At 39.1% G+C, this 26,461-nt stretch overlaps 4 protein-coding genes and 1 pseudogene across 6 annotated transcripts; 2 read left to right on the forward strand and 3 right to left on the reverse strand.

Moving 5' to 3' along the window:
• The first annotated feature begins 2,899 nt into the window (after positions 1-2,899).
• On the forward strand, positions 2,900-5,267 carry LOC135645320 (uncharacterized). The gene is made up of 2 exons (XM_065163588.1): positions 2,900-3,219; positions 4,803-5,267. Exons 1-2 carry the CDS (start codon positions 3,105-3,107, stop codon positions 5,114-5,116), a joined length of 429 nt encoding a protein of 142 aa, XP_065019660.1. The 5' UTR covers positions 2,900-3,104; the 3' UTR covers positions 5,117-5,267.
• A 1,808-nt stretch (positions 5,268-7,075) lies between these two features.
• LOC103993762 (uncharacterized) lies at positions 7,076-9,769 on the forward strand. The gene is made up of 4 exons (XM_009413944.3): positions 7,076-7,216; positions 7,496-7,602; positions 8,794-8,870; positions 9,333-9,769. The coding sequence occupies exons 2-4, from the start codon at positions 7,502-7,504 to the stop codon at positions 9,464-9,466; spliced, it is 312 nt and encodes a 103-aa protein (XP_009412219.2). The 5' UTR covers positions 7,076-7,216; positions 7,496-7,501; the 3' UTR covers positions 9,467-9,769.
• Positions 9,770-10,161: 392 nt separating this feature from the next.
• LOC103994324 (class I heat shock protein-like) lies at positions 10,162-11,333 on the reverse strand. Its single transcript, XM_009414650.3, has one exon. It carries the CDS (start codon positions 10,774-10,776, stop codon positions 10,372-10,374), a length of 405 nt encoding a protein of 134 aa, XP_009412925.2. The 5' UTR covers positions 10,777-11,333; the 3' UTR covers positions 10,162-10,371.
• Positions 11,334-11,928: 595 nt separating this feature from the next.
• Positions 11,929-17,812, reverse strand: LOC135581976 (uncharacterized). Of its 3 annotated transcripts, XM_065162520.1 has the most exons (3): positions 13,930-17,812; positions 12,568-12,889; positions 11,929-12,295 (listed from the first exon to the last, which is right to left on the reverse strand). In XM_065162520.1, the coding sequence occupies exon 1, from the start codon at positions 17,287-17,289 to the stop codon at positions 14,122-14,124; it is 3,168 nt and encodes a 1,055-aa protein (XP_065018592.1). In that variant the 5' UTR covers positions 17,290-17,812; the 3' UTR covers positions 11,929-12,295; positions 12,568-12,889; positions 13,930-14,121. The 3 variants fall into 3 exon arrangements, with proteins under 3 accessions (XP_065018592.1, XP_065018591.1, XP_065018590.1); XM_065162519.1 differs by lacking the exon at positions 11,929-12,295 and having other exon boundaries at positions 12,417-12,810; XM_065162518.1 differs by lacking the exon at positions 11,929-12,295 and having other exon boundaries at positions 12,417-12,889.
• A 1,520-nt stretch (positions 17,813-19,332) lies between these two features.
• On the reverse strand, positions 19,333-26,424 carry LOC135644697 (uncharacterized; annotated as a pseudogene).
• Positions 26,425-26,461: the final 37 nt, after the last annotated feature.

Here is a 26,461-nt window from a genome sequence, read left to right on the forward strand (position 1 = left end):
ATTTTCAACTCATATGCTATTTAATTTTTTCTGAAGTTAGATGCCTTGTCAGGGCACTCAAATCTTTATGTTTCTTTTTTTCAGGTGCCACACACAGCATGAGCTTCAATGATACCTTTATAACACACATTCATTCTCATGAATTCTTTAGCATTGTGACTCCAATGCAAATCACAGTTACATTATTAGATATGGTTGCGGTTCATGGTTTTTCTGCTAGTTCAGCTTCTCAGTTTCTGTCTTTTATTTATTGTAATGCATTGTGCACATTATGCTTCATAAACCAGTAGTTATTTTCTTCTTAATTTTCCTATGATTTTTTTGATATTTAATTTCTAGAGTCATCCTTATTTGTGTAATTCTTGTAGTTGTAAGCAAATTTCTATACCTTATTATGAATAAATTGGAACTACTTCTTTCACAGTCATGGTTGAGTTGTTTCATTGCCGGTGTGCCAGCACTGCATATGTTAGCATCAGTTGAAAATCCACCCTTCTACAAATTGACATGACTTTCTGATGATGATTGTACTTTGTAGAATATATTTCTGGTCCTGTTTTGCTAAACAACTTTCTCAGTGATGCAATTATAAATGTAAAGCGTGTTTCTGCCTTTTGTGTAATTAGTATGAATGAATAATATTTCTCTTTCCTGTCTCTGAATAACTTCTGATGCCCTGGCAAAGAGTGACCTTTGTGATTTGGAGATCCTAGTATTTGTCCACTTGGTTTGGTGTTGAACATTTCTAGTAGTTAGATTGTCATTTTCATTTTGTAATCTTAGGTGCCTACTGGTGGGATTCCTCATCCTCAGAATGTCCAGGATCAGCAATTTTTCTGCTGATTTCTTACACATACATAGCAGTGATGGGTTCAGCCATTCTTCTACAATTGTGATTCTCAATGCAAACAACATGGCAAAGCGTCTAGAGGTCCTTCAATTTACTTTTTAATGTTTTATGAAAAGGTATGAAACTTCTGTTCCTCCAGCAACAAGTTTTTTTCTTCATAATTTTAACTTCTGACCGAAAGATATTCCTTTAAATTTTTAGTGTTTGCACCATTCTGGTGTTATCTATAACAATTCTATTACCCCATTCTTTTCTGTGGAGTCAATGGAACTGTTGCCCATGAATTCATTGTAGACTTGAGGGGGTTTGAGGTGCTTAAACCATCTTAACTGTCACTCATTCATTTAGTTCACTATTTTCCTGACCCTTTTATTTGCTGCAATTTGAATTATTGCAGACAACTGCTGGTATAGAACATAAAGATTTTGCTAAATATCTTATGGATTCCATGCACCAACACAATGTCTTGGTCAGTGCCAGGAACACTGATACGTGAATCCACAGAAAGTGAAAGCAAGGTATCGTGCCACCATTCCCTGTTTTCGAGTTGTCTTGTGGAGACCATTATTTTGAGCTACTTTGGTTTTTCCCTTACAGGCTGAACTGGATCGATTCTACTATACTCTTTTCTCTGAAAGGGAAGAAATTGCACGGATTGAGAGTGGAAAGCTGATATTAACAATAATCTCCTGAAGCATAAACATCCGAAATTGCTTGAGTGCAGTTCTAAGAATTCATTCACCTAATTGAATAAGTCGATTTTTTCAGGTAAAGAAAAAAAAAGAAATCTTGTCATTTTGATTTAATTGTTGTCTTTTTACCACCTTCTCTTTTGAAAGTTAAGATAAAGACCTTGCACAACGCATACAGCTAATGATCGATTTAATTGCTTTCGCAGAAAGGTTCTTCTTGTTTAACTTGGGATGATTAACAAGTTTAACTGCAGGGTGCTCCTCATCCTCCATCTCTGCTTATGGGTGATGCATCGAACAAACTCTACTCGAGGGAATACGCATCTTTCCCTGCTTCTTGGCTACGAGGTGCCTCGTTCTGGCTTTGATTCTCATTCATCTGGTTTCTATTAGCAGGAAGATAATTGAGAGTGACCATAATGTTGTGTGGTTCATTCACTAGGATGCGTCAACTATTCTCAGCTGCACTCTTCTTCATTCGGTCACAAATGTCTGAAGAAGCTACAGCTGCCACTGCATAGGGAAGTCTTCTCCTGCCACTCCCTTGCACTGTACACATGTAGAGTTGAGGAGTGGTCGCTCCTGCGCACCTGCCGCGTCTTGCAAAACACCATTCTCTACTGAAGAACAGGTTCTTTTTCCAAGTCAAATTTGTGCTCTTTAGTGTTGCTGTTTCTTTACAAGCCAAAGATACTTATGGAACATCTGCATAGATTATGTCTCATTTCATTCCTTTCTCTTATAATTCTCTTTGTCATGCTAAAATAAGTTGATATGGATGGTCAGTTTGCCAAAGCCTGCATCTTTGTAGCTTTGAACAGTGATAGAGAAGGAAACTTTTGTAATATGGTAATGTAGAACATTCACTTGACAAATGAGTATGTGACATCAGAATATAGCCTGTTGGTTGGTTTATAGAATTCAAATAGATATACTACCATTAACCTAAGCATCTTGCATCGAATTAATGTTTCGGTGTTCGCATTTGTGTACATTTTGATTTATATATGATAATATTTTAGTTTAACTCAAGACATCCAATTAGTAAATAATTGATTCAAATAAATCATGAGTTTCTTATGGTGTTTAGACCAAATTTTCTAACAAGCTTCCACATAGATTGATGAAACGAGTATGAAGTAGTAAATTCTATTCAAGTATGGAGATTGCTATTTACAATCCCTTTTTATTATATATTTTTTTTTCAATTTTTTAATATTTTTAAAACTATTTTTTCGTAAATAGATATAAATACTCTCAATTCTCCTCTTCTTCAAAATTTAAAAATATAAATAATAAAATATTATTTTATTATTTTTAAAGAATGAATAGTAAGGAATTGAGGCAAAGTGATCGAATCAGGATCCCCTCCAGCTATTGTAAGATTCCATGTGACAATTGGGACCCCACCATGGTTGCGCCCAGCGGCACACGGCTGTGATGCAGGAATTCGACGGTTCCAATTGAAAGGCATCCTTGGAGAGGATCTGTCGAGGAAACAGATCCGTCATCGAAACCTGCTTATACCCATCGCTCTGTAACGCACGCAGCTCGGTCTCGTCATGGCCGCCTCACCGGCGTCTTCAGCTCCTCCTCCGCCACCGCCGTCTGCAGCGAAGAAGGGCTTCCTCCGCCGCGTTATACCATTTCTCCTCACTGCCAATCTAGCCGTCGGAGGTTCTCTCTCTCTCGTGCTAACGTTTACACTTCTTTTTGTCCGCTCGTTCCAAGATCGAGAGTAGTTTGAGTCTCGATCGCGTTATATGCTCGTTATTTATGATCCAGGAAAGCGAAACTGGGTTTAATAGTCGCCATGGAGTCTCAGGTTTCGGTGATCTGATCTTCCCAGAAATAAGCCCTTTCGAGCTTAATATTTTCTTGCCATATATTCCTGTCATGTAACAGATAGGAAATGGCTGCATCAAACTGGTAATATCTTGGCATGACTAGTCTACTTTGATGTGTTCCTTTATCGTATGATTGGTACAGTCATTGTGGAAATAGGGTTCTGGACTACCACCCTGTTGTATGACTCAAAAGATACCCGAGACTGAATAAAATCAATATCCTGAAGGCAAATGATTTTTATGTTGGATCTATGTCTTAGGGAAAAAAAAGAAAACTTTAGGTAATGCCTTTCCGAAAATATAAATATGCGAGTCGACGATTGAAAAAGAACTAGAAAATAGTCCGCTAGGGATTGAAAAAGTCGTATGACATATATTTTGTTCGACCTATCTAGGAGCATTGATGTCCAATTTACATGAATGTTCGCCCTAACCCAGGTTGATTAGTTCTCAAATTCCTGAAAGAAAATTCCAACAATATGGTATCTAGGTTTACCCACAGGTAAAATTTGAAGACCAACGTTTGGTTATCCCATAGACTAGTTAAGGGAGATAGGAATGAGCATAAGAAATTAGTCCTATAGATCGAAACTTTAGCAACTGAATTCTGGGGTGATTTTTTTTCTTAATTTTCAAACACATTGCTGCTAGTTGTATTATGTGCCTTGTTTTTTATATTTTTGTAGGGAAAATATAGTGTTGATGAACTTGGTGTAAGTTTTCTGATCATGCCTGCAAGGATGAATCATGAGAAAGGATGCAGTCCATTTTTCCCATTGTAGCAATTGGCCAAGCATTCTCCTTTCATGTCCTAATTGAAGTAGCACACCTATCTCCTAACAAAATAGACCTGTGAAATAACATCATCTCATATTCTTTTGTTGCCTGCTTTTTTGGATCTTGCATAGTGTAGCAGCAATTGCTAATTATGCCATGCACAAACCATAAGATGACTGCTTTCACAACACTTTAAATGTTTCTTTTGAAGCTTGACTGTTGTTGTTGCATTTATAAAATACCCACTTCATTACTGTTCAATCTCAAAAGTTGTTTCAATTTTAAATATCTTACTTGTAAATTGTTGCCCTCAGATTCAACCAGCCTTATTTGACTTAACACTTGTTACATAAAGTAACTGTGAAAGTAACAACCGGCAATCTGCTTCATGTCCATTTTAACTTGTAAATGTCCAGATATTTACCGGCTATAAATGGCTCTATATCTAAATATGATCTTTTCATTTGGACTAACTAATCTGGGAGTTGATTTCTGGAGGTATTATTGTTCAATTGCAGATGTTACTCCTTAACAGCTACGAATTTGTCTTTGCAACAATCGTTTTTTCGTAAGATCAAATATTCATATTTATAATGCATGGTTCTCATCCCCAATTTAACAATCCTCTATTTGCAGTATATGTCCTTCTTAGGACCTCAAAGAAAGAGTCAACTGAGAAGGATGAGGAAGCTGTGGGAGAGGTTCCTGCTTCTCCAGTAGCTACCATCAAACCTGTGATTCCTGATAAGGAACAAGTTGTTGGATCTATTCCAGCACCCGTAAAGGTTCTGCCTCCTATAGCAGAACAAGAGCAGCGGGAACTCTTCCAGTGGATTCTGGAAGAGAAGAGGAAAGTTAAACCCGGTGATCGGGTTGAGAAGAAGAAAATTGATGAGGAGAAGGCTCTCCTGAAGCAGTTTATTCGAGCAAAATCTATTCCTATGATTTAAGAACCTCATCTTTCTTAAATCCTTTATGATGTTGTTGTACTTCACCGTAGCATGGATGCAGCTTATCCTAGCACTGTTTCTCTGTTATAGTGCTAATTCTTCATAAACTGATACTTTTGCAGTGAGTTTGGAAGGTATTGCTTTGGATCAATTCCGTGTAAGCCATAATTGATTGACCTGTTTGGGTACTGCTATGCTCCCAGTTAACTAGCAGTTGCTTGTAACCAAACGAGTTCTGCACTGGCCAGATGCTTCAATTGTCAAATTCTGATGTTGCTATTTTTCTTGAAATAATTCCTAGTCATACACAATTGTCAAGGGTCGTCAGATTCTCAGGCTGTGTTAGCCCGTCATTTGGATTAACATTTGTGCCAGAATGCAGTAAGGATTATGAGGTTTGCACCCATCTGGGTGATCTCAGTTATTGTGATATTGGAACATTATGAAAATTTTACTATGGATTTTTTTTTTCTGAAGTATTCTTGTGTGATTGATCGCAGCATATTTTTCTGGTGCTTGCTTGTAGACATTTTTATGTGCATCCACCGTTTTTCAAAAACTTTTACATGATTATGCTGATGCTGGAAGTTAAATTGTCACATTAACTTTACAGATTCAACCACAAGACCGGAGTCACCGTGCCGGTTTGGCACCAACTGCAAACATTACAGGTAATGTTTCCTTTTGTTTGCAGATCAGTGTTATTTGCAGAGTATGTATCCTTTTGTTACTCTTCCTGGAAGATCCAAGTCTTAATGTTTTATTTATTGTCTTGTATGGAACTCGATTCATGTTTCAGCCATATGAATTGTATGTTTCTGAGATATGTATAATCTCGTAAGCTCTCATGTTCACTTTCCCTAGTGGATCTGGCGTGCGCAGAGATCTCGTTTCTGTTTATGGTCTATTGTATCATGCATGGTGCATTGCATTACGGGTGCAATCTCTTTGTGATGCCGAGTGGCCACAGCCTGGAGGTGCTATCGACAAAGCATTCTTATGATGCTTAGACTGCTAAAGATAAACCCTTTTTGGAGGTCAGGACGATTCAAGATTCAGATTATAAATGGTCGTCATCTGATTAATCAAGATTCATGTGGACGATCAAAGAAGGGGGGAACAGAACCTATATGATACGGTAGTGTAAGTAGCGTTTGGATATCCGACACGATATCCTGGGCCCGGTAACAGAGTTTTGTTGTGGGCCCCCACCTAACATACCCATGTTGTTGGTTTGATATAATCAAGATTTTTGTATTACTAAATTATTTATTATTAAAATTCAAAGTAAAAAAAAATATTTTCAAGGGTGAATTAAAAAGAAAATCCCTAACTTTGGATTTTTCTTGTAGGAGTGTTCCAAACAAAAAAAAAAAATTCTCAATGTTTCACTTATAGTGCGGTCCCAACTTTAGTTGTGCTTGACTGCCCAATCCATTGATCCTCACCTAGTCGGTATTGTTTACCAATCCACATGTAGAGACCTAAGTGATCGAGGGAGATGAGAAAGCGATTGGTATTGTCAGCTCACATACGGAGGAGTAGATGGCCAAGGAAGAGAAGGGGGCAATTGACATTACAACCCACACGAAAAGAGCATAGATAGCTAAGGGAGAGGGGGTGGACGACGAGGCTAACTAACGCATAAAGGATACGATCGATCATGATGATAACCAACAAGTAAGGATTGTAAACGTAAAGCGAGTGAGCAAGGAGCAAAAGGTGATGATTACCACAGGAAGGTGATCGATAAGAGGTAAAATGAATATTTAAAAATATATATTTTTAGAATTTTTTTTATGCTTAGGTGCTCTTACGTCAAAAACCATTAAAAGATTTTTTTTGAAGAATTCATCATATATTAAATTATTTATTTATTCTGGTTTAGGTGATAACTTAAAATCATATTATATAGTATATATAATAACAACAACAGAAAAGTAATTGAATCTGACACGGATTCTATGATCCGCGATGCATATTAGGGCATCGATTTGTTGCTCCTTCCCCCTTAAACCTCGACCGCACGCCGCTCCCGGAGCTTCCTCTCTCGCTCCTCGTGGCTCCACGCCGTAGCCCTCGGAGCACCGCGAAAAGGAGGTTCTCTCTCTCTCTCTCTCTGTGCGCCAGAGCTTCGTCTCTGTTCGTCACTTCCTCTTTCCATGCCACTCTCGCAATAACACCTTTTAACGTTTATATTTTCGTCGATAGTACGTTTTCTGCTTTTGATTGCTCACGTTGTCCAAATAATTTCATCTGGTTGTTAGGTTTTTGTTGTTGATGTTCCGTGATCGAGAGCAAATATTAAGTAGGGAAAACACTATGTGCTTGTCAGTTTGGATCGGTTAATCTAATCTTCGGTTTACGCATGCCTTGTAGTTTGCTATGGAGCATGGCTCTGCGACAGATTCGAGCTCCTCGACGTTTTCCTTGATGGATGAGGACCATACGTTAGCGAACTCTGTCAGATACACACTAAATCAAGAGTGAGTACTCTCTTGTCCAATCAACTTCGTGTCTGTTTACGGTTTTTTTGCAAACAGATGGTTTTTTTTCTCTAGTTAATCGTTGTTGTTGACTCAACCGTGTTAGACTTGATTTGAATCGTTGCCGTCTGTTTGAGAAGGTAGAGCTCTTGAGAAGGGTATATGTATAACTATTAACTAATGCTGATAATAAAAGAATCCGCGCATAATTGTCATGATTTTGAGATGTTGAAATCGGTTTAGCCTATGATGATTTCATTGTCTGCTAACGTTGACATTCGAGAAGTTCTTCGACAAGGAAGTAGGATGACATTTGTCAATATTTATGTTGATTATTATCACTTTTCTGTCTTTACGTCTGATGCCTGTAGCAGATACTCAGTTCTAGTGGAGAAACACTTGTTCATGTTGATATTTATACGTGTACGTCATATAGGTTTTACTTTATGACATGTAAATATCTGTTGATATGTATTGCTCAGTTTATGATGGAACCCTTTCCAATTGGCTTCTGGTGTATGAATCTTGATGACACCGCATACTTGTTCATCAGTAGCAAAGTGGTTCTTTGCTTTCCTACTACCATAGATAATTGGGCTTTGTAAAGAGGTTTGGTTTTGATTGTTTACTGATATTTATTCCTCATTGAAAAAATCTGGCTTTTAGTATCATTTATTTTAAAAATAGTGTGATTTCCAGAAAAATGTAGTCATGGATGTTGATGATTTACAGGACATTCATTAACTATTTGTGCCTTTTGAAACACTTGTTTTCAGAATATTTGTATTTTATTTTGGTGATAAAGTATTTGATCTTATCGGTAAACTTCTTTTATTAACAAAGCTGATATGCTTACTGTTTCTGGACAGAGATTACCTTGCCAGAAAACTGTTTCTTGTTTACCATCCACAGGCTAAAGATTATTGTTATTGGCATATGAGTTTTTCTTGATGAATACCATTAATTAGGGATCCAATCAGAAATTTAGAGGCTCGTTCCTTTTATTACATCAAATCTGCTATTGAAACTTGTCAATTCAAAGTCATGTTGCAATCGATACAGTGTTGTTGTAGAGAGGTTTGGATGATGATAATGACAAATATTAGTTGCCATTTCTTCTAGTTCCTTATGTTCATTGTATCTAAAAAAACTGAATTTTTCACTCACATATATGAACTGTCTTTCTTGCAGTCCAAGGGTGATATTTTGTGGGTATAGCATTCCTCATCCTTCAGAGAACAAGGTCAACATACGAGTTCAGACTACAGGTACCGTATGTGCTACTAGCTTCTTCTTATGGTTCCCAGATAGCAGTAGTATTTTTGGTGGTGGTGATTATGACTGTCAGCTGTAGACAAGCTACCTTAGTGGAAACTTTCCTTCTCTGGTTTGCTATGGATTGTACACCCATTTAGTCCATGGTCGGGTTGTGCAGGAATTATAGTTTATAGACGCAACAGCTAACACATTGTTTTATGTATGCAATGATTTTTGGTCCTTTATCATGTGAGCATGCTATCTAGAATTTCTTAGCTGAATCGTTACCAAATTTTGCATATTTGAATTGTGGGGTTATTATCCAGGATGCAACAAAATAAATTAGGAACTTCAAGAATTGAGTGTCACCTGCCATCATCTGCTCCAACTGTTTCTTGCTCTAGTTGCTGATTATCTATCAGAACAATGGATCGCCCTGTCCGTAACATAATAATTTTTGATTGGATGGATAGGTGATCCAGCAAAGGATGTGCTGAAGGATGGATTTCAGAATCTGATGGTTATGTGCCAACATGTTAGGTCTACATTTGGAAAGGCAGTCGATGATTTCAAGTCTCCTGAAGGAATGAAGATTGATACTCCATGAAGTCCATCTGTTCACCCTGCCAGTGCTGAATTGTGGCCTATGTAATCAGATCTTCATCGGTTGCCGTGCAAGTTTTATTTGGATTAATATTTCACAGCTGGGTATAACAAGGAAACGAGTTGCTTTATTTGGGTTTAGTTTAACTAGGGTTTAGTTTAAATAGGCTTTCTACCTGTAGCCCCCTTTTGTTTTTAAGATGATGAGATCACTTGTGTTGCTTTTGTAATATCATCCATCCTTCACATTCTTATGCTCGGTTCTATCATTGCCCCATAAAAAAAAAGGTCTCTTTACTTTGTGATCTCTCTTTCTTTTCAAGATAACAAGATCTGTTGTCTTTGCATATAGATTGGCTATGCAAGTTGCATTTTGTAAAATCATCCATTTTTATGTTTGATTTTTGATTCTAGGACAAGTGTGGTGTACCAGTTATTTAAAATCAACTATATAAATCTTTTTGAATCATTGATCCAATTGTCTCACGGTTCCTTATATGAATTCTTTTAATGATTGAGCTTTTTGTACTCTTATGAAACCTAATATCCTTAGTTAAATCAAGGGTATTCAATATATATATATATATTTATTTATTTATTTCTTGGACCTCTAAGATCAGTTGTGTGTTTCATTTAATCATATTTGTATTATTTAAAAATCACTTATATTTCAGTTATGTAGTCTACACCAACGCACGTGCATTGCACGTGGTTAACACAATTCATTCTGTAACCAAACAAATACAAACAAGTGAGGTGACAATAATAATAATAATAATAATAATAATAATAATAATAATAATAATAATAATAATAATAATATCTAATAAAGGTTTATTATGATGGAAGACACCAAGCGCTTGGATGCCAACTGGTGCATGAGCTTCCATGACGGTCGAGCGATTAGCTTCAACCGGACATCTGGGCGGACTCGATCCGGGGCTGGTTGACCTCCGCCTTGGGAACCACTACGGTGAGCACCCCGTGCTCCATGGACGCCTTCACCCCCTCCACCTTGGCGTTTTCCGGTAGCGAGAGGCGGCGCATGAACCTGCCGCTGCTCCGCTCCACCTGGCGCCAGGTGTCGCCCGTCTCCTGCACCTCGCGGCGGCGCTCCCCGCTGATCTGGAGCACCCGGCCTCCGCTCTCCAGCTCCACCTTCACCTCTTCCCGCCGCACTCCCGGCAGGTCCGCCTTGATAACGTGTACCTCCCCCGTCTCCTTCCAGTCGACCTGCATGCCGGGGAGCTCGGCCGCCGCCGCCGGTGGCGCCGCGGAGGACGAGTCCCACAGCCCCTGCGCGAAGGGGTCCATTCCGCTGCCTTGCACGATGGACTTGGCTGCCGGCTGCTTCCCTCTTTAAGACCACGAGGAAGAGATGCGTGCGACGGGGTGGATCGGAGGGGCGTTTTATAGCAGACGACGGGACGAGGTCGGAGCGCCACATTTGCTGAGAACGAGAGGAAGAGGCATAGCCGCATCCGCTGCAAGCGCCCGATCGACGACTTCTCCAAGATTGACAGCAGATTGATTGGCTCTTTCTTTTTTCTTTTATTTTCAGATCGATGCGATCCACTTAAATCGGATTTGAATTGGAACAAAACAAAGCAAGAGAGTACATAGATTTAGGTAACTAAATAATTAGTCAAGTTTAAGTTCAGATATCAATGTATTATTATTATTATTATCCATAGATTAAGCATGTAGGATTTGAGCATTTCCTAGTCAAAATGGATCGAACAAATTTCTTAATATGAGATAAAAATGAAGGAACGCCAATTTCTTTTTTTTTTGTTTTTTTTAATGGTCAGATCCACCCAACCGACTTGAATTTGATTATATTAAATTTTAGTCAGAAGAATGACACAAACCAAAAAGTGTATATCTGATTCAATGTCAATCCCCAATCATCCCTACTGATGTGATGGTGATGGTGTTCTTACAGGAGTATCAAAGCCAAATATAACTAATGTGATCATCTCCCCCTTATTATTTCATTTCACATTTTGTGTGCATGGAAATGGAAATCCAAACCAGTATTCCTGGATCGAATTCGAGACAGATTTGGATAGAAAAATAGGCATTTGGAACATCAGTCCCTATATAAGAGAAAACAATATATAGTTTCAAGCTTCAAGAAGCAATATATGTTATTTTCCATGTATCATACAACAAATATACAAATTTATATACCAAGTGGCATTTGTAAGTACAATAAACAAGAAAATTCAAGCAGGCAATCACTGAGGCAGAATGGATGAATACGATGAACAGTAATCTTATGCTACCACTGAAAATATATGCAGCTTACATATATTCTTGGTTCCAAAATGAACAAGCATTAATGGTAGAATTAGAACCAAATTGATTAAACTGAAAGAGCATTGGTTATGTTAAAGGGCAGGAGAAAAACACATAATAAATCCAAGTAGCACATATAAGTATGTACGCACGACAAAGGTGGCAGACAGGAAAGACAACCATCGAGATCGAATGGTTGAATATGCAGTGCAGTGATCTTAGGTAACCACCCAAACACATTCAGTTTACATTTGTGATCGGTCGCAAAACAGTAAATTTTAGACCATGAACTAGAAACAGCATGAGCATTAGTTGTTATATAGGGAAGGAGAAAGCAACGCATAGGATATGTATGTTATTTTACAAGCACGATACCACTTGTAGTTCTATACCAAGTAGCATGTATAATTGCTACAGAGGTAGGAGGCGAGAAAATTCGTGTAGACAATCATTGAGACAGAATGGAAGAATATGCTGAACAAAGGATCTTTTGCTACCAGCCAGAAGTATTCAGTTTTACATCTATGCTCAGCTGCAAAATGAATGCCCACAAACACCAACAGTAAAATTAAGGACCAAATCGACGTAAACTGAACTGAAAACAGCATGAACATTACTCGTTATCAAAAGCAGGAGGAAGACACACATAGAGATACAGATAATATGAAGCTCCTTGCAATAGTTTTGAGCAACACAAAAATGGCAACAGGTACCAAGTGTGAAGTAGTAAAAAGCTGCTCAACAAAGCCCCAAAATGCACAACAGCGTAAATCCAAGTTCATAATATTGGTGTAACATACCAACCTTGGTTATGCTTCTGGGTCGCATCAGGCATATGTTTGTTCTCCCAGGAGAAGAAGACTTGAAAGTTGTAATTCAAAATGAAGTGTCTGCAGTACAGCTCTCTATTCCATATGGTGTCGAAGTTCAACGCCACAAATGATCAGTCCAGTTCCAAAAGCTTCTGCAGAATCTAGGGGCTTCATATGTACATGGTCTTATCTTTGCATGTAGACAAGATGTTCACATGATTTGGGCCGTTGATGCCTATGTCACGATGGAGCAACTTTAGTGATGTGCAGCTGAGGTGGTTCACTGTCATAGTCACCTCGAAAAAAAAAAAAAACTAAAAATGGAAAATATAAGAGCCAAAACCTCCAGAATAAAATTATGGACATGTAGTGTAATCTGAACAATGCATTTTCAAAACTATGCCATTACAAACTTGCAACTATCACCACTGACTCTAGGGTAGCTTGAACTAGCATCCAAACAGAAAGTCTCAAGACCTTGAACGACTGAAAAAGGATAACAGAGAGTAACAGCACCAAAGTCATACTGTGTGAGTAGTGTATCAATTATGTTCCTTTAGAACAATTTATTTATACATCCTTATCGACAAGTTATTTCGCTTCCATATTTTAGCATCCCCAGCTTTATGTTCCTGAAAATTTCTCCCTTTCCTCTCTCATTCATCTTGATGACAATGATATGTATTTAGTTGACATACAAATTGAATTTGATGAATAAGCACTTACGATTTCATTTACCATGTAGCATTGTCCAAAAGTTGTAAATTACAGAATATCCACTTTGGAATAGCTCATTATCATTAATTTCCTTCCTGTCATCTCCATATGCTTGTGCTTAAATCTACATCCATGTGTGATTCTATGATACAACTACATGAACCAAAGAATTTTATAATGAATGCTGCTAACAAGCGGGAGGGGATTTCCAAGAAAACATAGGTTGAAGCAGTGAGAAAGGATATGAAACCTCATCAGTTGATGAACATGGTTCTTCAGATATAGCCAAGTAATTGGAAAGAATCCACAGACAACTCACAATATCTGGACTTTAATACTTGCAGATAGCATGTCAATTATGTTAAGAAGATGCATATGGGTAGCTAACAAACATGATCTACTCATTTTCTGTAATGGATATTACCAATAAAAGTACAAAATACAGTCTTCCGAAAGACTAATCCAACTGTCAGATAAAGTCACTTACCCAAATATTCCTGTCAAGTGAGAGCCTAATTACATTCAATAGTTTGGAAACAAACAACTAACAGGCGCATATCATTAGTATTAACTTGATACAACATGAAAGAACAAGTCAATTTGACAGATGATCAACAAGGCGATGGGAGAGATGCACCTCTGTTGCACCTTTGCTGGATTTCATACGATACCAGAACCACCAGATTACATGACAAATATAGTCATCTCAATATTCAGTTGGCCCATATGATCAGTGGCAGTGACAAACTTGTCATGAGCAAAAATATGACAAAAAGATGCCAACCACAACAACATGTCTAGGACTGAACTCAATTGATAAAAGGCAATCTCAATAAAGTCTTCCAGTGCATTCAGGAGACCCACAATAGCAGTCTTTCTGTTTTATGTTACCATCTGCATCACGGACCTGATCTAACGAATAGTTATAGTGATATGTCAGTTCTTGTAATGGAGGAATATTTTCAGCAGCAAAAAGCATTATGTGTGGTACTCTCTTGTCGTCATGATCGTAAAGAACATTTTGTGCATAGAGGTTAGGTGAACAGCTATGATTAATAAATCTTCCCACATTCCCATACTCAGCTGCATCAATGGTGAAACCCACATCGTCCACAGTTTCACGCTGGGAACTAGTCTTCAAGCCTGGAATAAGAGAAGGAAGTCCCTCCCAGAGAGAGTGATCATCATAGTTATGACCAATATCAAAGAGATACTCATCGTTACTCCTCTTTTCAGCTTCTTTATCCTGAAGCAGCTCCCCGATGTACTCACATATAAAACTTCCTGATGGAATGGAATATAATGATCTCACCCCCCAGCCCCTTGTTTTTGTCCTGAAAATTTCTAGTGGTATTTGGATTCCATGCTGGCTCACCCTGTTGTGGCACGATGAGGGACACTTGCAGGACGGGCCACACTCATACAGAAGAGGTTTTGCTTGCACAATAGCACCATTAAAGTTGAAAGGAATTTCACCTCCATTCTTCACAGCACATGCACACCTCCCTGAATCGGAGCAGCCATTCACGCAATCACAACCTTCTGGAGGATTCTTCACATACCATGAAGGATATTTGATCTCTGTTATGTACTTGAAGGGAGGAGGGTGCTCATCATTTACTGTGTTGATTACACAAATTGGTATCTTCTCCTTCCCATCTGATATATCCTTCACGCACAAACCTTCTCGTACTTTTGACCTCTTTGTTTTTCTGACTTCTTGAAGAGCAAGTTCTGGTTGTCCTGGCATTCTTCTTAATTGGAACTTATAAACAAAGAAGCCATGAGGCCCTTTCTCCTGCCAGTACTTCTCAACCAAATACAAACCAGCATAAGTTAACGTTGAGACTAGTTTGGACCTTCCATCGTGGGAACTTCCTCCTTTCATCTCCTTGACTCCATGAATAACTCGAACAGGAGTGTTTGTGTCAATACTGTTCTTCAGTGCCAGATTTCCACGCTGAAGCTTTTGGTCTTCTGGTGGCTTATCTGTACCGGCAGGATTTCCTCCAGAACCAGAATATATCAAGACATCTGAGCTATCCATATCATCATTATATCCCCCAGAAGCCACAATACTTGTTGCAACGTATATACCATTTTTCTTTAGGGCATCTATGCCTCCTTGAAATGGGCGATGAAGACCAACAATGGAAAGCTCCACCCTGAAATGAAATTCATCTCCAACTTCAACGCCAGGAACAATACCTATGATCTGCTTACCAGTGTTAACCCATTCACCTTTTTGTTTAAGGATATCAGCTGCAGTCAGGTCAACCCTCTTTGTCTTGCCTAACCCCTTTGATTTTGCCTCCTCAGTTTGCAATAGTTTCCTGCAAACCACTTGAAAGAGCCGCAGCGCTCTTCTAACCTTATGACGAACCAATATGTCTTGACTATCAGCACCACTATAATTCCATCCAGAAGGAACAATCGGAGGGATGTTGACGGACAATTCTCCTGATCCATCAAAAACTGAAAGGGGTGGAGCGTCTATGACACTCTGATCATAGGATCCTTGGTAAACTGTAACTGCTCTTTCATTTTCTTCACCGTGAGACAGAATATCCTCATCCTCCACGTCCCTCAAGGCTAGTTGCATATTCAACTTGGTTCGTTCCCTCTTCGCCTTACGTTTATGCACCACAACAGAATGAGAACTAGAATATCCAGACACAGTATCCTCATCCTCCACTTCTTTCAAGGCAAGTTGCATGTTCAACGTAGTTTGTTCCCTCTTCACTTTGTGTTTTGGCATCGCAACAGAGCGAGAACCAGAATTACCTGACTTGAAACCCTGCTTCCATGGACATCTGGGAGCAGCCATGAGAGCTTGAATGATCAGCCTTTCGCCATGAGCTTCCAGCTTCTCAACATCCAGATTGTGGTCAATCCTAGCATCATTTTCATCCACAGTTGCATCTAAGAACTTTCTCTTGGTACTTTTACTAACCTTTTGATATTTCGTCACCATTTTATCAGTTGATTTCCCCAATGAAAGTCTCTCCCCCCTTGCAGCTACTTTATCAAGATCAGGTATCATGCTCCCTTGAGCATCCCTGTTAAGTTGTTTGATTGCCTGCACACCCAACCTTTCATCAGGAGCTGCTCTAATAGGTAATTTCTTCTCCCTATTTTCTCCAGAAAGAGACTGCTTTTCTGCTTCCAAACTCTTGATCTTGGGAGAGGGAAGGGGAGACTTCAAAACCTTAGCTTCTACCAGGAGAGTTTCTTCTTCAATCTTCTTGATCTCAGTCCTTTCCTCCATCCCCTTGGCAACCTTATTGTCAGCAGGAACTTCAACAGTAGCAAAATCTTTTGGGGCCACTGTTTGTTGATCCACAGCAGGCATCTTCTCCTCTATCGGACTCTTGCTCTTTGATGAAGCATTCGCTGCAAGTTTTAAGGCCTCCTCCCTGCTCATACGAGGAGCATTTACTCCGCAACCGATTGGATAATCCCGAACAGCTGAGACAGCTTTCCTTGACGGAGGAGGGTACATCTTCGGTGAACACTGCTTTACCAGATCACCGTCGGCATTCAGTGTTTCATCCGTTCTAGATACAACTGATGCTTTGGACTGTTCGAGTCCATTCTCCAAAAACAACGGCACCGGCAGCTCTAATTCACGGTTGTGAATAGAAGACTCCTCCATGCCCTGGTCCAGTTCCTCTTCTTGCTCCACTTTAACGGCTGCAACATTTCCCGAACCCATCGTCGAAGAATCCACAACGTGAGGTTTCATAGTACCGACCGTCAAGCAAGGCTTCCCCTCTATGTCGGCCGGGGCCCCCTCAGGAGGCCCACAAACGCCAGGCTCGGCGACCTCGTTACAGGCGGCAAGTTCCTTGGATTCCGGAGCAGGTGGGGGCGGCGGAAGAGGCGGCAGGGCCTCCTTCGGCTTCCATCCAACTACCACCGCGTGAGGGCCGCACCCTTTAGGGAAGTCTCGGACGCAAGGAACCAACGGCCGCCGGAGCTTCGCCGCCTCCGCCATGCTCTAAACCCTGCAGTTCCTCGCCCTATTCCACCACGCCACGATTGATATTAACAAGAAGACCAGATTGACAGGAACAGCAAACTAGGGCAAAGGATGAAACGACCCCATCGAAAGCCCTAATCACAATGGGCTTCACAGAATGGAATCGGGCTACTTCGCCTCCTCTTCCTCCTCCTCCAAGTGTTCTTGGGAAGAATGGAAGGTGAGTGGGAGGAGGGACGAGGGTAGGCGAGGCGAAGGGTTTCTGTTGGGAACGGCGATGGGATGAGTCAAAGTGCAGGCAAAATTGAGGTGTTGGTTCGATTTGGAAGAGAGAGGGAGACGGCTCATCAGACAACAACGGTGAGAGGGAGATGCGGTTTCGGCACCTATACATTCGAACCCAAACCAACACCCTCGTTATCATTTCCCCGTAGTTCAATCATCTTCAGGTGCATCCGCCGCTGGCGTCAGCAACATCCCCCCCGTGGGAAGACTCCGGAAATATGTCCACGTCATAGGACGCGTCGAATGCAGTGGAGCCCACGAGTCGAGGGAGTCCATACCGGAAGTCGATCGATCGATCGAATCTTTGATTTCTGGATAATTCATTGAACAAATGGATCAATAATTACCAAAGAAAGGCTTGATATTGTTAGAACATCATAAAAATGATTTTTGCAAGAAATTAAATATTTTTCTATTTCAGTGTCAACACAATAATTAGTGGATCGAACTGAACGAGTGTTCCGCCTCCCAGAAACTGTTAGATGACAACAAAGTAGAATTATTTTGCTCCCCACAGCTAAACATTTACAAATCTGCGAGTAAAGTTAGCTTATGAGCCAAGAAGTTAGTACTCTCTATCTATCCAGATGGGAATAGAAAATTACAGCCGGATCACTCTCGCAAGCTCCTCCATATCTTGTGGATGGGGCAAAGTGAAAAAAAAAATAATTAATTCAGAATTTTGAGCTCATGAACTACATACAAAGTTTGACCACAAAACCTGTCAAACTAGGTCTTATGTTTCTTGAAAGTTCCATTCCCTAAGCATGCATTGCAGTCTGCAAGAATCATCCCAGCACTAAAGTAATCAATACACCACAGAAAACTTTAAAAAACCTGCTCCGTCTTCAATGTTTGTCACCTCTCCCTTGATATAATTTAAAAAACTTGTTCCATTTTGCACTTAAGAAAACTTAAGTACAAAATGTGGCCCTTATCCAGCGCCTGCCATTAAAAATCGATAGATATAAGGCTACAACCATGATAAAAAAAAAATTCAAAAATTAACAGGATGACACAACTAGAAGCAATTAGTTGACTTAAGAGAACAAGAAATGATGGAGCCATAGAGAATATTTATCAATTTCTGATTCAAAGTTGGATCGACAAATATTATAAACTTATATAAGCATAATATTACTAATAAAGGAAAAAAAAATAAGAACCAAAAGTAATCTTGAACTAATCCTAGATCTCCCCCGAGAACATCAAACCACAAGGGTTTTAGATTGTTGTACCCTAAAGTTAAGTCACATCTGTTTATTTCCACATTATAGCTGGACATGCTTTCCTTGTTACCTTTCAGCAGACTAAATGTGTAAATAAATTCCATGGGTAAGGCTTTATGACTAAAACTTGAAAAAACAGCATTTGAGTAAATTAGACATGTTGCTCCAAAAATTCTTTCTTCAATGCTTAGCCAGAGATGACATACAGAGAGATGTAACTTAGGAAGGTGAATGCAAAACCTAGAGAATAAAGAAAAATAATAAAAACTGCCAATCATTTACTAATTATTGCTAATTTCCCATCGTAAAAATGAACTTGACTATGCTACAGGGTCACAGAAACTGGCACTTGTAATATCCTCTGTGCTATCGACAATGTACACAGATGACAATCAAAACCAAATAACAGCTTAAGATGATAGCACTGATCAGATGATGTTATATGATAGCAAGTGCATAAGATGATATATGACTGTCCTGATTATTGACAAAATCAAATATGAAAAAGCATGGAAATGCTCAATTATAATTTACCATACCGATCCATCACTATATCCCGTGAACGGTTCACAATCTGTCTGCAGTATACACTGATGTCCAGAGTGTTGAAACCAGTTCTTTCAAACAAGTTTGATAATGTGTCCTCAGAAAAGTAGAAAGAACACTGACATAATTACACCATATCATTAGCGGATATAGCCAATAAAAAGAAGTAAATATATGATGAACTGGACAAGATTCAGAACAAATCACCCACAGTGCCATCACCTCTGACATAGAAATTTTCGCTAATCGTCTGACCTTTATTTGCAAGTTTGATCTGAGTTTCAAAACCAGGAACTAAGTTGGTGCTTCATGACAAAAATTTACAAATGTTCTAAGAACATTAGCATATATACAATAGGCAGAAAATTAGTAAAAATCGTTACTAAAAACTACAATAGAAGTTTTCAAAAGAATGCAAAAAAGCAAATAAAAAAGTTCTGTTTTGCCTAAGGTTTTCCTTGGACGACTAACTTTACTTATTACCCATATATAATGAACCCTTAATCATATGAACCAAGATGCTTAATTGATATTACTAGTGGTGAGCTCATCTTGTTTCGTATAACATAAATACCCTTCCCCTTCTGATATGGGAGTGAGACTGATCAATGCACTGAAATCTCTCCTATTCACGGGCTTAACTTCCGAACAAATGCATGCTTGAAGACAACTCCTAGCCAAGTCTAAGAACTTAAAACTTATAAGTTAAAACCAACTAGTTTTTAACATGTGCAGTCCTTGTCCTTAAGAGCTTCAGTTTCATTATGGCCTCAATTAACACATTGTTACCCTTTAGCATACAGCAGATGCCAAACATAAAGGAAAAGGAAAACATTAGGCTCCATAGGTTTGGGCCACAGAATGGGTCATATAAAATTCATTGTCCAGCTGTTATATTACATATGCAAATATGACCAAGGAGACAGATAAATTCACTGGTAGAATATAAATGGAATATCTAGGACTGAATTTTGATCTAGATAAAGATGTAAATATCTAAACACAAACACAGATACAAGTATAACAATTGACGTTAATGTGCTTGACAGCTCAGAATATAAGTTCAAAATGCAAGTTAGGAGTCTTAAAATAATCAGATGAACAAACATCAAATGCCTCGCCCACTCAATGGCCGTAGGCATGACACACGTTCAGAGTTCCATATACATCAAAGTTCAGTTATAATAGATATATGGTTCACATCACTTGAGGACAATCAGCTTAAGCAAATAAGGAGATTAAAATGTTGGCAGATACCAAATGTAGTTGCCATTAAACAGCTTTGACACATATGCAATGATTTCAATAGGCGCTCGAGTGCTCGCCTAGGCGCTCGGGCGAGGCCCGAACACCTCACTTCATTTCCAAGCGACGCGCTTCAAAGAGGCGTCGCTTGGGCGCTTGCCCGAGCCCAGGCGTCGGGCGCTTTAGGCGAGCGGCTAGGTTAAACCAGGCGACCGAACCAGCATTTTAGATCTGATTCAGTCTCCGATGCTTTAGTTGGTTCAATCGAACCAACTAAAGCACCGATATCAGCGTGACTTCCCCAACCCTAACCCTGCTCGTCGTTCACGCTGCCGCTCCCGCTGCTCGCTGCTACCACTGCCACTGTCGTCGCTCTCACTGCCGCTGCTACCGCTGCAACTATCGCCGCTGCTCGCTGCTACCGTTGCCACTGTCTCTGCTCCCGCTCCCACTGCTACCACTGCCACTATCGCCGCTCCCGCTATCGTTGCTCGCTGCTACCGCTGCTGCTGTAGATGCTCGCTGCTAATGTTGCCACTATCGTCGCTCCCGCTTTCATTGTCACTGCCACTGCTTGCTGCTACCACTGCCACTGTCACCGCTCGTCGCTCCCGCTGTCGCTATCGTCGCTCGCTTCTCCCGCTCCCGCTACTGCTGTCGTTGCTCGCTGCTAACTCTTCTCACATCGACTCGATAGTATACTGTTAACAATATATTAACAGTATACCGCTAACTGTATACTAGTAACAATATTTTTTATTTATTAGATTAATAATATATTATTTTGATTTTAATACTGCTAATTTTTATTTATTTGAAATTATTGTTATTGTTTCGAATTTTGTTTTTTTTTGTTAATGTGATATTGTGATTTTGTAAGATTTTTTTAATTTAATGTCATATTTTTATTTAAAAAATTATATTTATTAATTATATTATATATTTTTATATTTTAGCGCCTCGCTTCGCTCGGGTGAGCGCCTCGGGCGTTTTTGGACCTTGGCGTATTTTGGCGTCTAGCGCTTTTTAAATCACTGCACATATGAGATGCTAGTTTAAGCGCTTTAAAAAAGTTCACAAACTCTCACCATGATGGATAGATATAAGAATAACCAAGATTTCAAATACTGGTCAACACAGTGCATCCTGATTGGTATTAACCAATTTGACAAAGCATTGGTATCATATCATATAATTCAGAACTGGTTAGTACTATCTTTTTATTCAATGATTTAAATAGCGCCCGGGCGCTTGCCTAGGTGCTCGGGTGAGGTGGGGCCTGGGTGCCTCGTGGGTGGACCAGGTGGTGCGCTTCAATGAGGCGCTGCCTGGGCGCTCACTTGAACCCAGGGGTCGTGCACCTTGGGCGAGCGCCCGATTTAAATAAAGCAACTGAACCAGACTTTAAAGTCTAGTTCGATTCAACAGTGGTTAGTTGGTTTGATTGAACAAACTAATTAGCTTCTTACTCGCAAAAGCCACCCTTGCACGCCCGCGCGACCCTGAGCCAACCCTAGCACTACTTCTGCCTCTGCCGCCGACGCTTTCTGGCGTTGCCTTCGCCGCAAACGCAGTGGACTGAGCCTTCCTTTGTCGCCGATGGACAAGTCTGATAGCCTAGCAAGAGCCCGTAGGTTTCTTTTACCACCGCTCCGTGTGCAGTTCCTCCCATCGTCGAGGGAGAGGACCACAGGTTCCTCCGCCATCGTCAGACACCCTCTGGAGCTTCCGCTGCTGCTTTCCGCAGCTTCCGCCGTTGCCGCTCGTAGCTTCCTCCACTGTCGCGGCTATCTTAAACTGAATCCTTCGCCGCTACTACTATCGTCCATAGCTTCCTTCGTCACCGCTACCTTCTTCCCCACTTTCCATTGTCAGTGACACTTTTATCCCCCTCTACTACTGTAACTAGTTCTTTTTTCCTCTCTAACTACTATTAACAGTAAATAATATACTATTAATAGTAGATTGTTAACTACTGTACAAAGTAATCTCTGTTTACTAGATTGATAATATACTATTTAGATTTTAACACTGTTAATATTTGTATATTTAAAATTATTATTAGGATTTCAAGATAAATGACAAGTGTACAAAGCAATTTAGTAGATCTTTTTAATTTAATATAATATTTTTATTTATATAATCATATTTATCAATTATATTATATAATTTTTATATTTTAATATTTCATAGCGTTTCGCTTTCTTCAAGCGAGCGTCTCGGGCATGTTAGGACCTTGGCGTTTTTTAGCACCTAACATTTTTTAAATCATTGTTTTTATTATTATCCAGCTAATACCAAAGGGTATGGGTCGGTATACCCCTGGTACATCAATAGTGTGTTGGCCCAGTAGAATATCAGAACTGGTACATGACCAAGATTTAAAACCTTGAGAGTGTGAATTTGACACTTTTGAAATGAGATGTTGTTCAATAAGCAGCTGATGACTTATTACTTGTCTAATCATGGTACATGGTAGGAAAATTGATCCACAGAGTTAACAATGCCAAAAGGTCACAAACAAGAAAGAAAACATATATTCAAATTAATGTTCCATTTAAGAACAGGTGCAGTGGAACTATCTAACAAAAGTAATGCAAAGTACAACAAAGAAAAATATAAGCTATTAGAACACATTGATGTCAGATAAAACACTACTCGCAATGATCAAATACCAAGTATTAAGAACAAACTTCAATGATCTAGCAAACCAATCAGCAGAACTCTCAGAAGACTTACCTGAGTAAAGTCCCCAAGGGCATAGTCTCGAAAAAGTACATGGCCACTTGGCTGGAAGATTGTAAAAGACATGATACTAAAAGTTAAGCAAATAAAATCAGCAGAGAAACAAACTTTGTGACTATCAGGTTGGATACTCACTTTAAGAATGGTTCTGACATTCTGTAACACTGCAGGCATATTCATGGGAGAAACTGCAGACAACATAAAGATCTGCTAAGGTGTCAAGTGGTAAACTGTGAGATTATCTAATAACATACACAGCCAACTGAATTACAAGTGAGAAAAATCAACAGTTAAGTCTGAAGAAATCATTTAAAGTAAAGAAAGGAAGGAAAACGTCAGTCGTAACAAGCCTAAAATCACCATTCAAAAAGAAATTCTGCATGCAAAAGACATTATTTTGTTAGAATGGCAATTGAAATGATTGACACACAGGAGGTTGTTGGAGATTGTTACAAATGCTAATATTTGAATTTACAAAATTGAAGTACATGAATTCATTCATTTGGTGATAAATAGCTAACTAAAGAATCGACAGATCCCACTTCCAGACTTATCACATCCCCAGCTTGTCATGGGAGCTGCCAAGGGTCAGCACTATATATATATATATATATATATATATATATATATATATATATATATATATATATATATATATATATATATATATATATATATATATATATATATATATATATATATCTCACTAGGACAGGTTAAAAATCAAGTCCCAACTGCTACCGGCCAAAGCAATCCAATGCACTACTAAGCAGAATGTTTATAAGAAACAAAATTACAGGTTTTCACAACCAGCACTATTTGAAGAGTGGTCTCTTCCACTAAATTAATCAGATGTGTCAGAATGTAAATACAGATCACCACTAGATGCTCCCAAGTCTCATCAAAATAATCTTAGAAACTGCCAATTGAGTGAATCTTTTGTTATCCCATGAAGTACATCTCTCAGAAGAACCATCTTAATCTTTGTAACATACCCTAGCTGGTAAAACCTCAATCCTAGAAGTCTTCACAATTCAGATCATCTTATACATAAAAATCTCATATTGAAAAAACAAAACCCCAAATATGTTCACATGAAATGAAAACAACTAGAGATTTCAGAATTTTGTTCACATGCTCTCTGGGTTATGAAACCCATAAAACACTGCAACTGATATGTCTAAATTTCAGAATTTTCAAAGCAGAAATTTAAGAATTAGCTCTTAAATATTTTCATTTTTTTCGCAACTTATGCCAGTTCAGTAGATGCATCAAACATTATCTTACAAAAATATAATCTACATTATTGCTGATTTGCAGCAGATAACCATACTACAGAATGGCTGACTCCAGGACATGAAGCTTTTGGTATTTCATGGAACCATTTTGAGAAAAATTACCATGGTAACAACATCAACTGATGATGGCATTATGATCTTGGAAAGATCATCCTTTGTCACATCACAAATAAAAGCATTCAATCTGTCTGAAACAGAAGCACCATTTTCCTGACAATTTAAAAAAATGATAGATCAAAAATTAGACTGCTACCATCCATTGAAGTATGCAGAACAAATGAACCTTTTCAATACTTCATTTTTTTTATATATACCTTAACAAAAGCAACTGCATGAGGTGAAAAATCGCAGGCATGAATAAAAACATTAGGAAATGCAGCCAGAAGGGGGAAGAGAGTGTTTCCAACTCCGCAACCAACCTATAGCAAATCATCGAAATCAATTAGCACAAACACCCATTGAATAACTAAATTTCTCATACAGAATAATCTGGAATTTAAGTAAAAAAAACATGCAAACATACACACACAATCATAAAGGTCCAGGTATAGTCACCAAACAATCAGAAAATGGCTGATAAAGCAAAGAAAAAAAAAAGAGAAATGAGAGGGACGGCAGCCTATGTATTCTCATACGTAAATGTGGGAAAACTGAAAAGGCAACTTGTTTTTCTTGAACTCAATGGTGACATCAGACAAACAGTGATAATCATCCTAGTTCACAAACTTTGTCCTAATCAAATAGCTTCAGCTTTTCTCTTAAAATATATTACATATTAATAGAAACATCTTTTCTATTTTTCCAATTCCTCATACACACATGGAGATTTTAGAAGAGACCAGTGATGCTCCTCACATCTGTGATGACTAGCAAAAATGTTTCAGATTATTCACTGTGAGCCAAGATATACATGTTTTAACCCGACTATAACCATATTATAAATGATTTATTTACATTCTACGACAAATCAAAATTTTGACCTTGTGACACAACACCAACAATGAGGAGAAGAAAACGCACCATGTGGAAACTTCTATCATAATATTTTATAACAAAGCAGAAAAAGGAGGAGAATAAATCAACCAAGAAAGTTGCATGAAAACTAGTTGGCCACAAATCATCCCCAAAATGAACCGAATCAACCGTAAAAAAGCGGATTACATCTAGCACGACATTAGAGTTTGCATTATCCAGGGTTACCTCTAGTACGACCTTAGGATCCATAGATGCCTGACCGCTCTCCCCGGAAGACTGCGAGAGGACAAGTTGAACCACCATCTTAGCTAACAAGAAGAATAATTCAGCTAAAAAAAGTCGAATAAATGGTAGTGGCGGTCTTTACAGCGAAATATCGTCGCCAATCCTTCTCCAGGTAGTGGCGATCTTTAAAGAACTGCTCCAACAAAACATTTCATCAAATGGTACAACGATTAAGAGCAACGGTAGATTGTCCAAGAGAGATGGCGAAGACGAACCTTGCCCTGGTGGCGCTTATAGAAATCGTCCCAATATTTGGTGGCGTTCCTCTCGTACTTTTGATTCTTTGCATTAGGGTTCAGATGGCTAGAGGCGGAGCGGCTGAAGTGAGGTCGGACGTTTTCCCCGATGCCACCGCCGCTGCCGAGACGGCGAAGCGATCGCATGCGGCAGCAAACAGGGCGGTGGCCGAGAATGGGAGCGAGCTGCATCGAGGGCGGTCGATCACTCGCCGTCACACCCACTCTCGCATCCGCCCACTGCGGACCGTGTAACGTATTTTGGAGTATCTTTACACATTTATCCTTGCACAGTTTGGAAATATCACGTTTGCCCTATATATATATATATATATAGTCTGTT

This window comes from Musa acuminata, chromosome BXJ3-8, assembly GCF_036884655.1.
Source record: "Musa acuminata AAA Group cultivar baxijiao chromosome BXJ3-8, Cavendish_Baxijiao_AAA, whole genome shotgun sequence".
In the NCBI taxonomy this organism is placed as follows: Eukaryota; Viridiplantae; Streptophyta; class Magnoliopsida; order Zingiberales; family Musaceae; genus Musa; species Musa acuminata.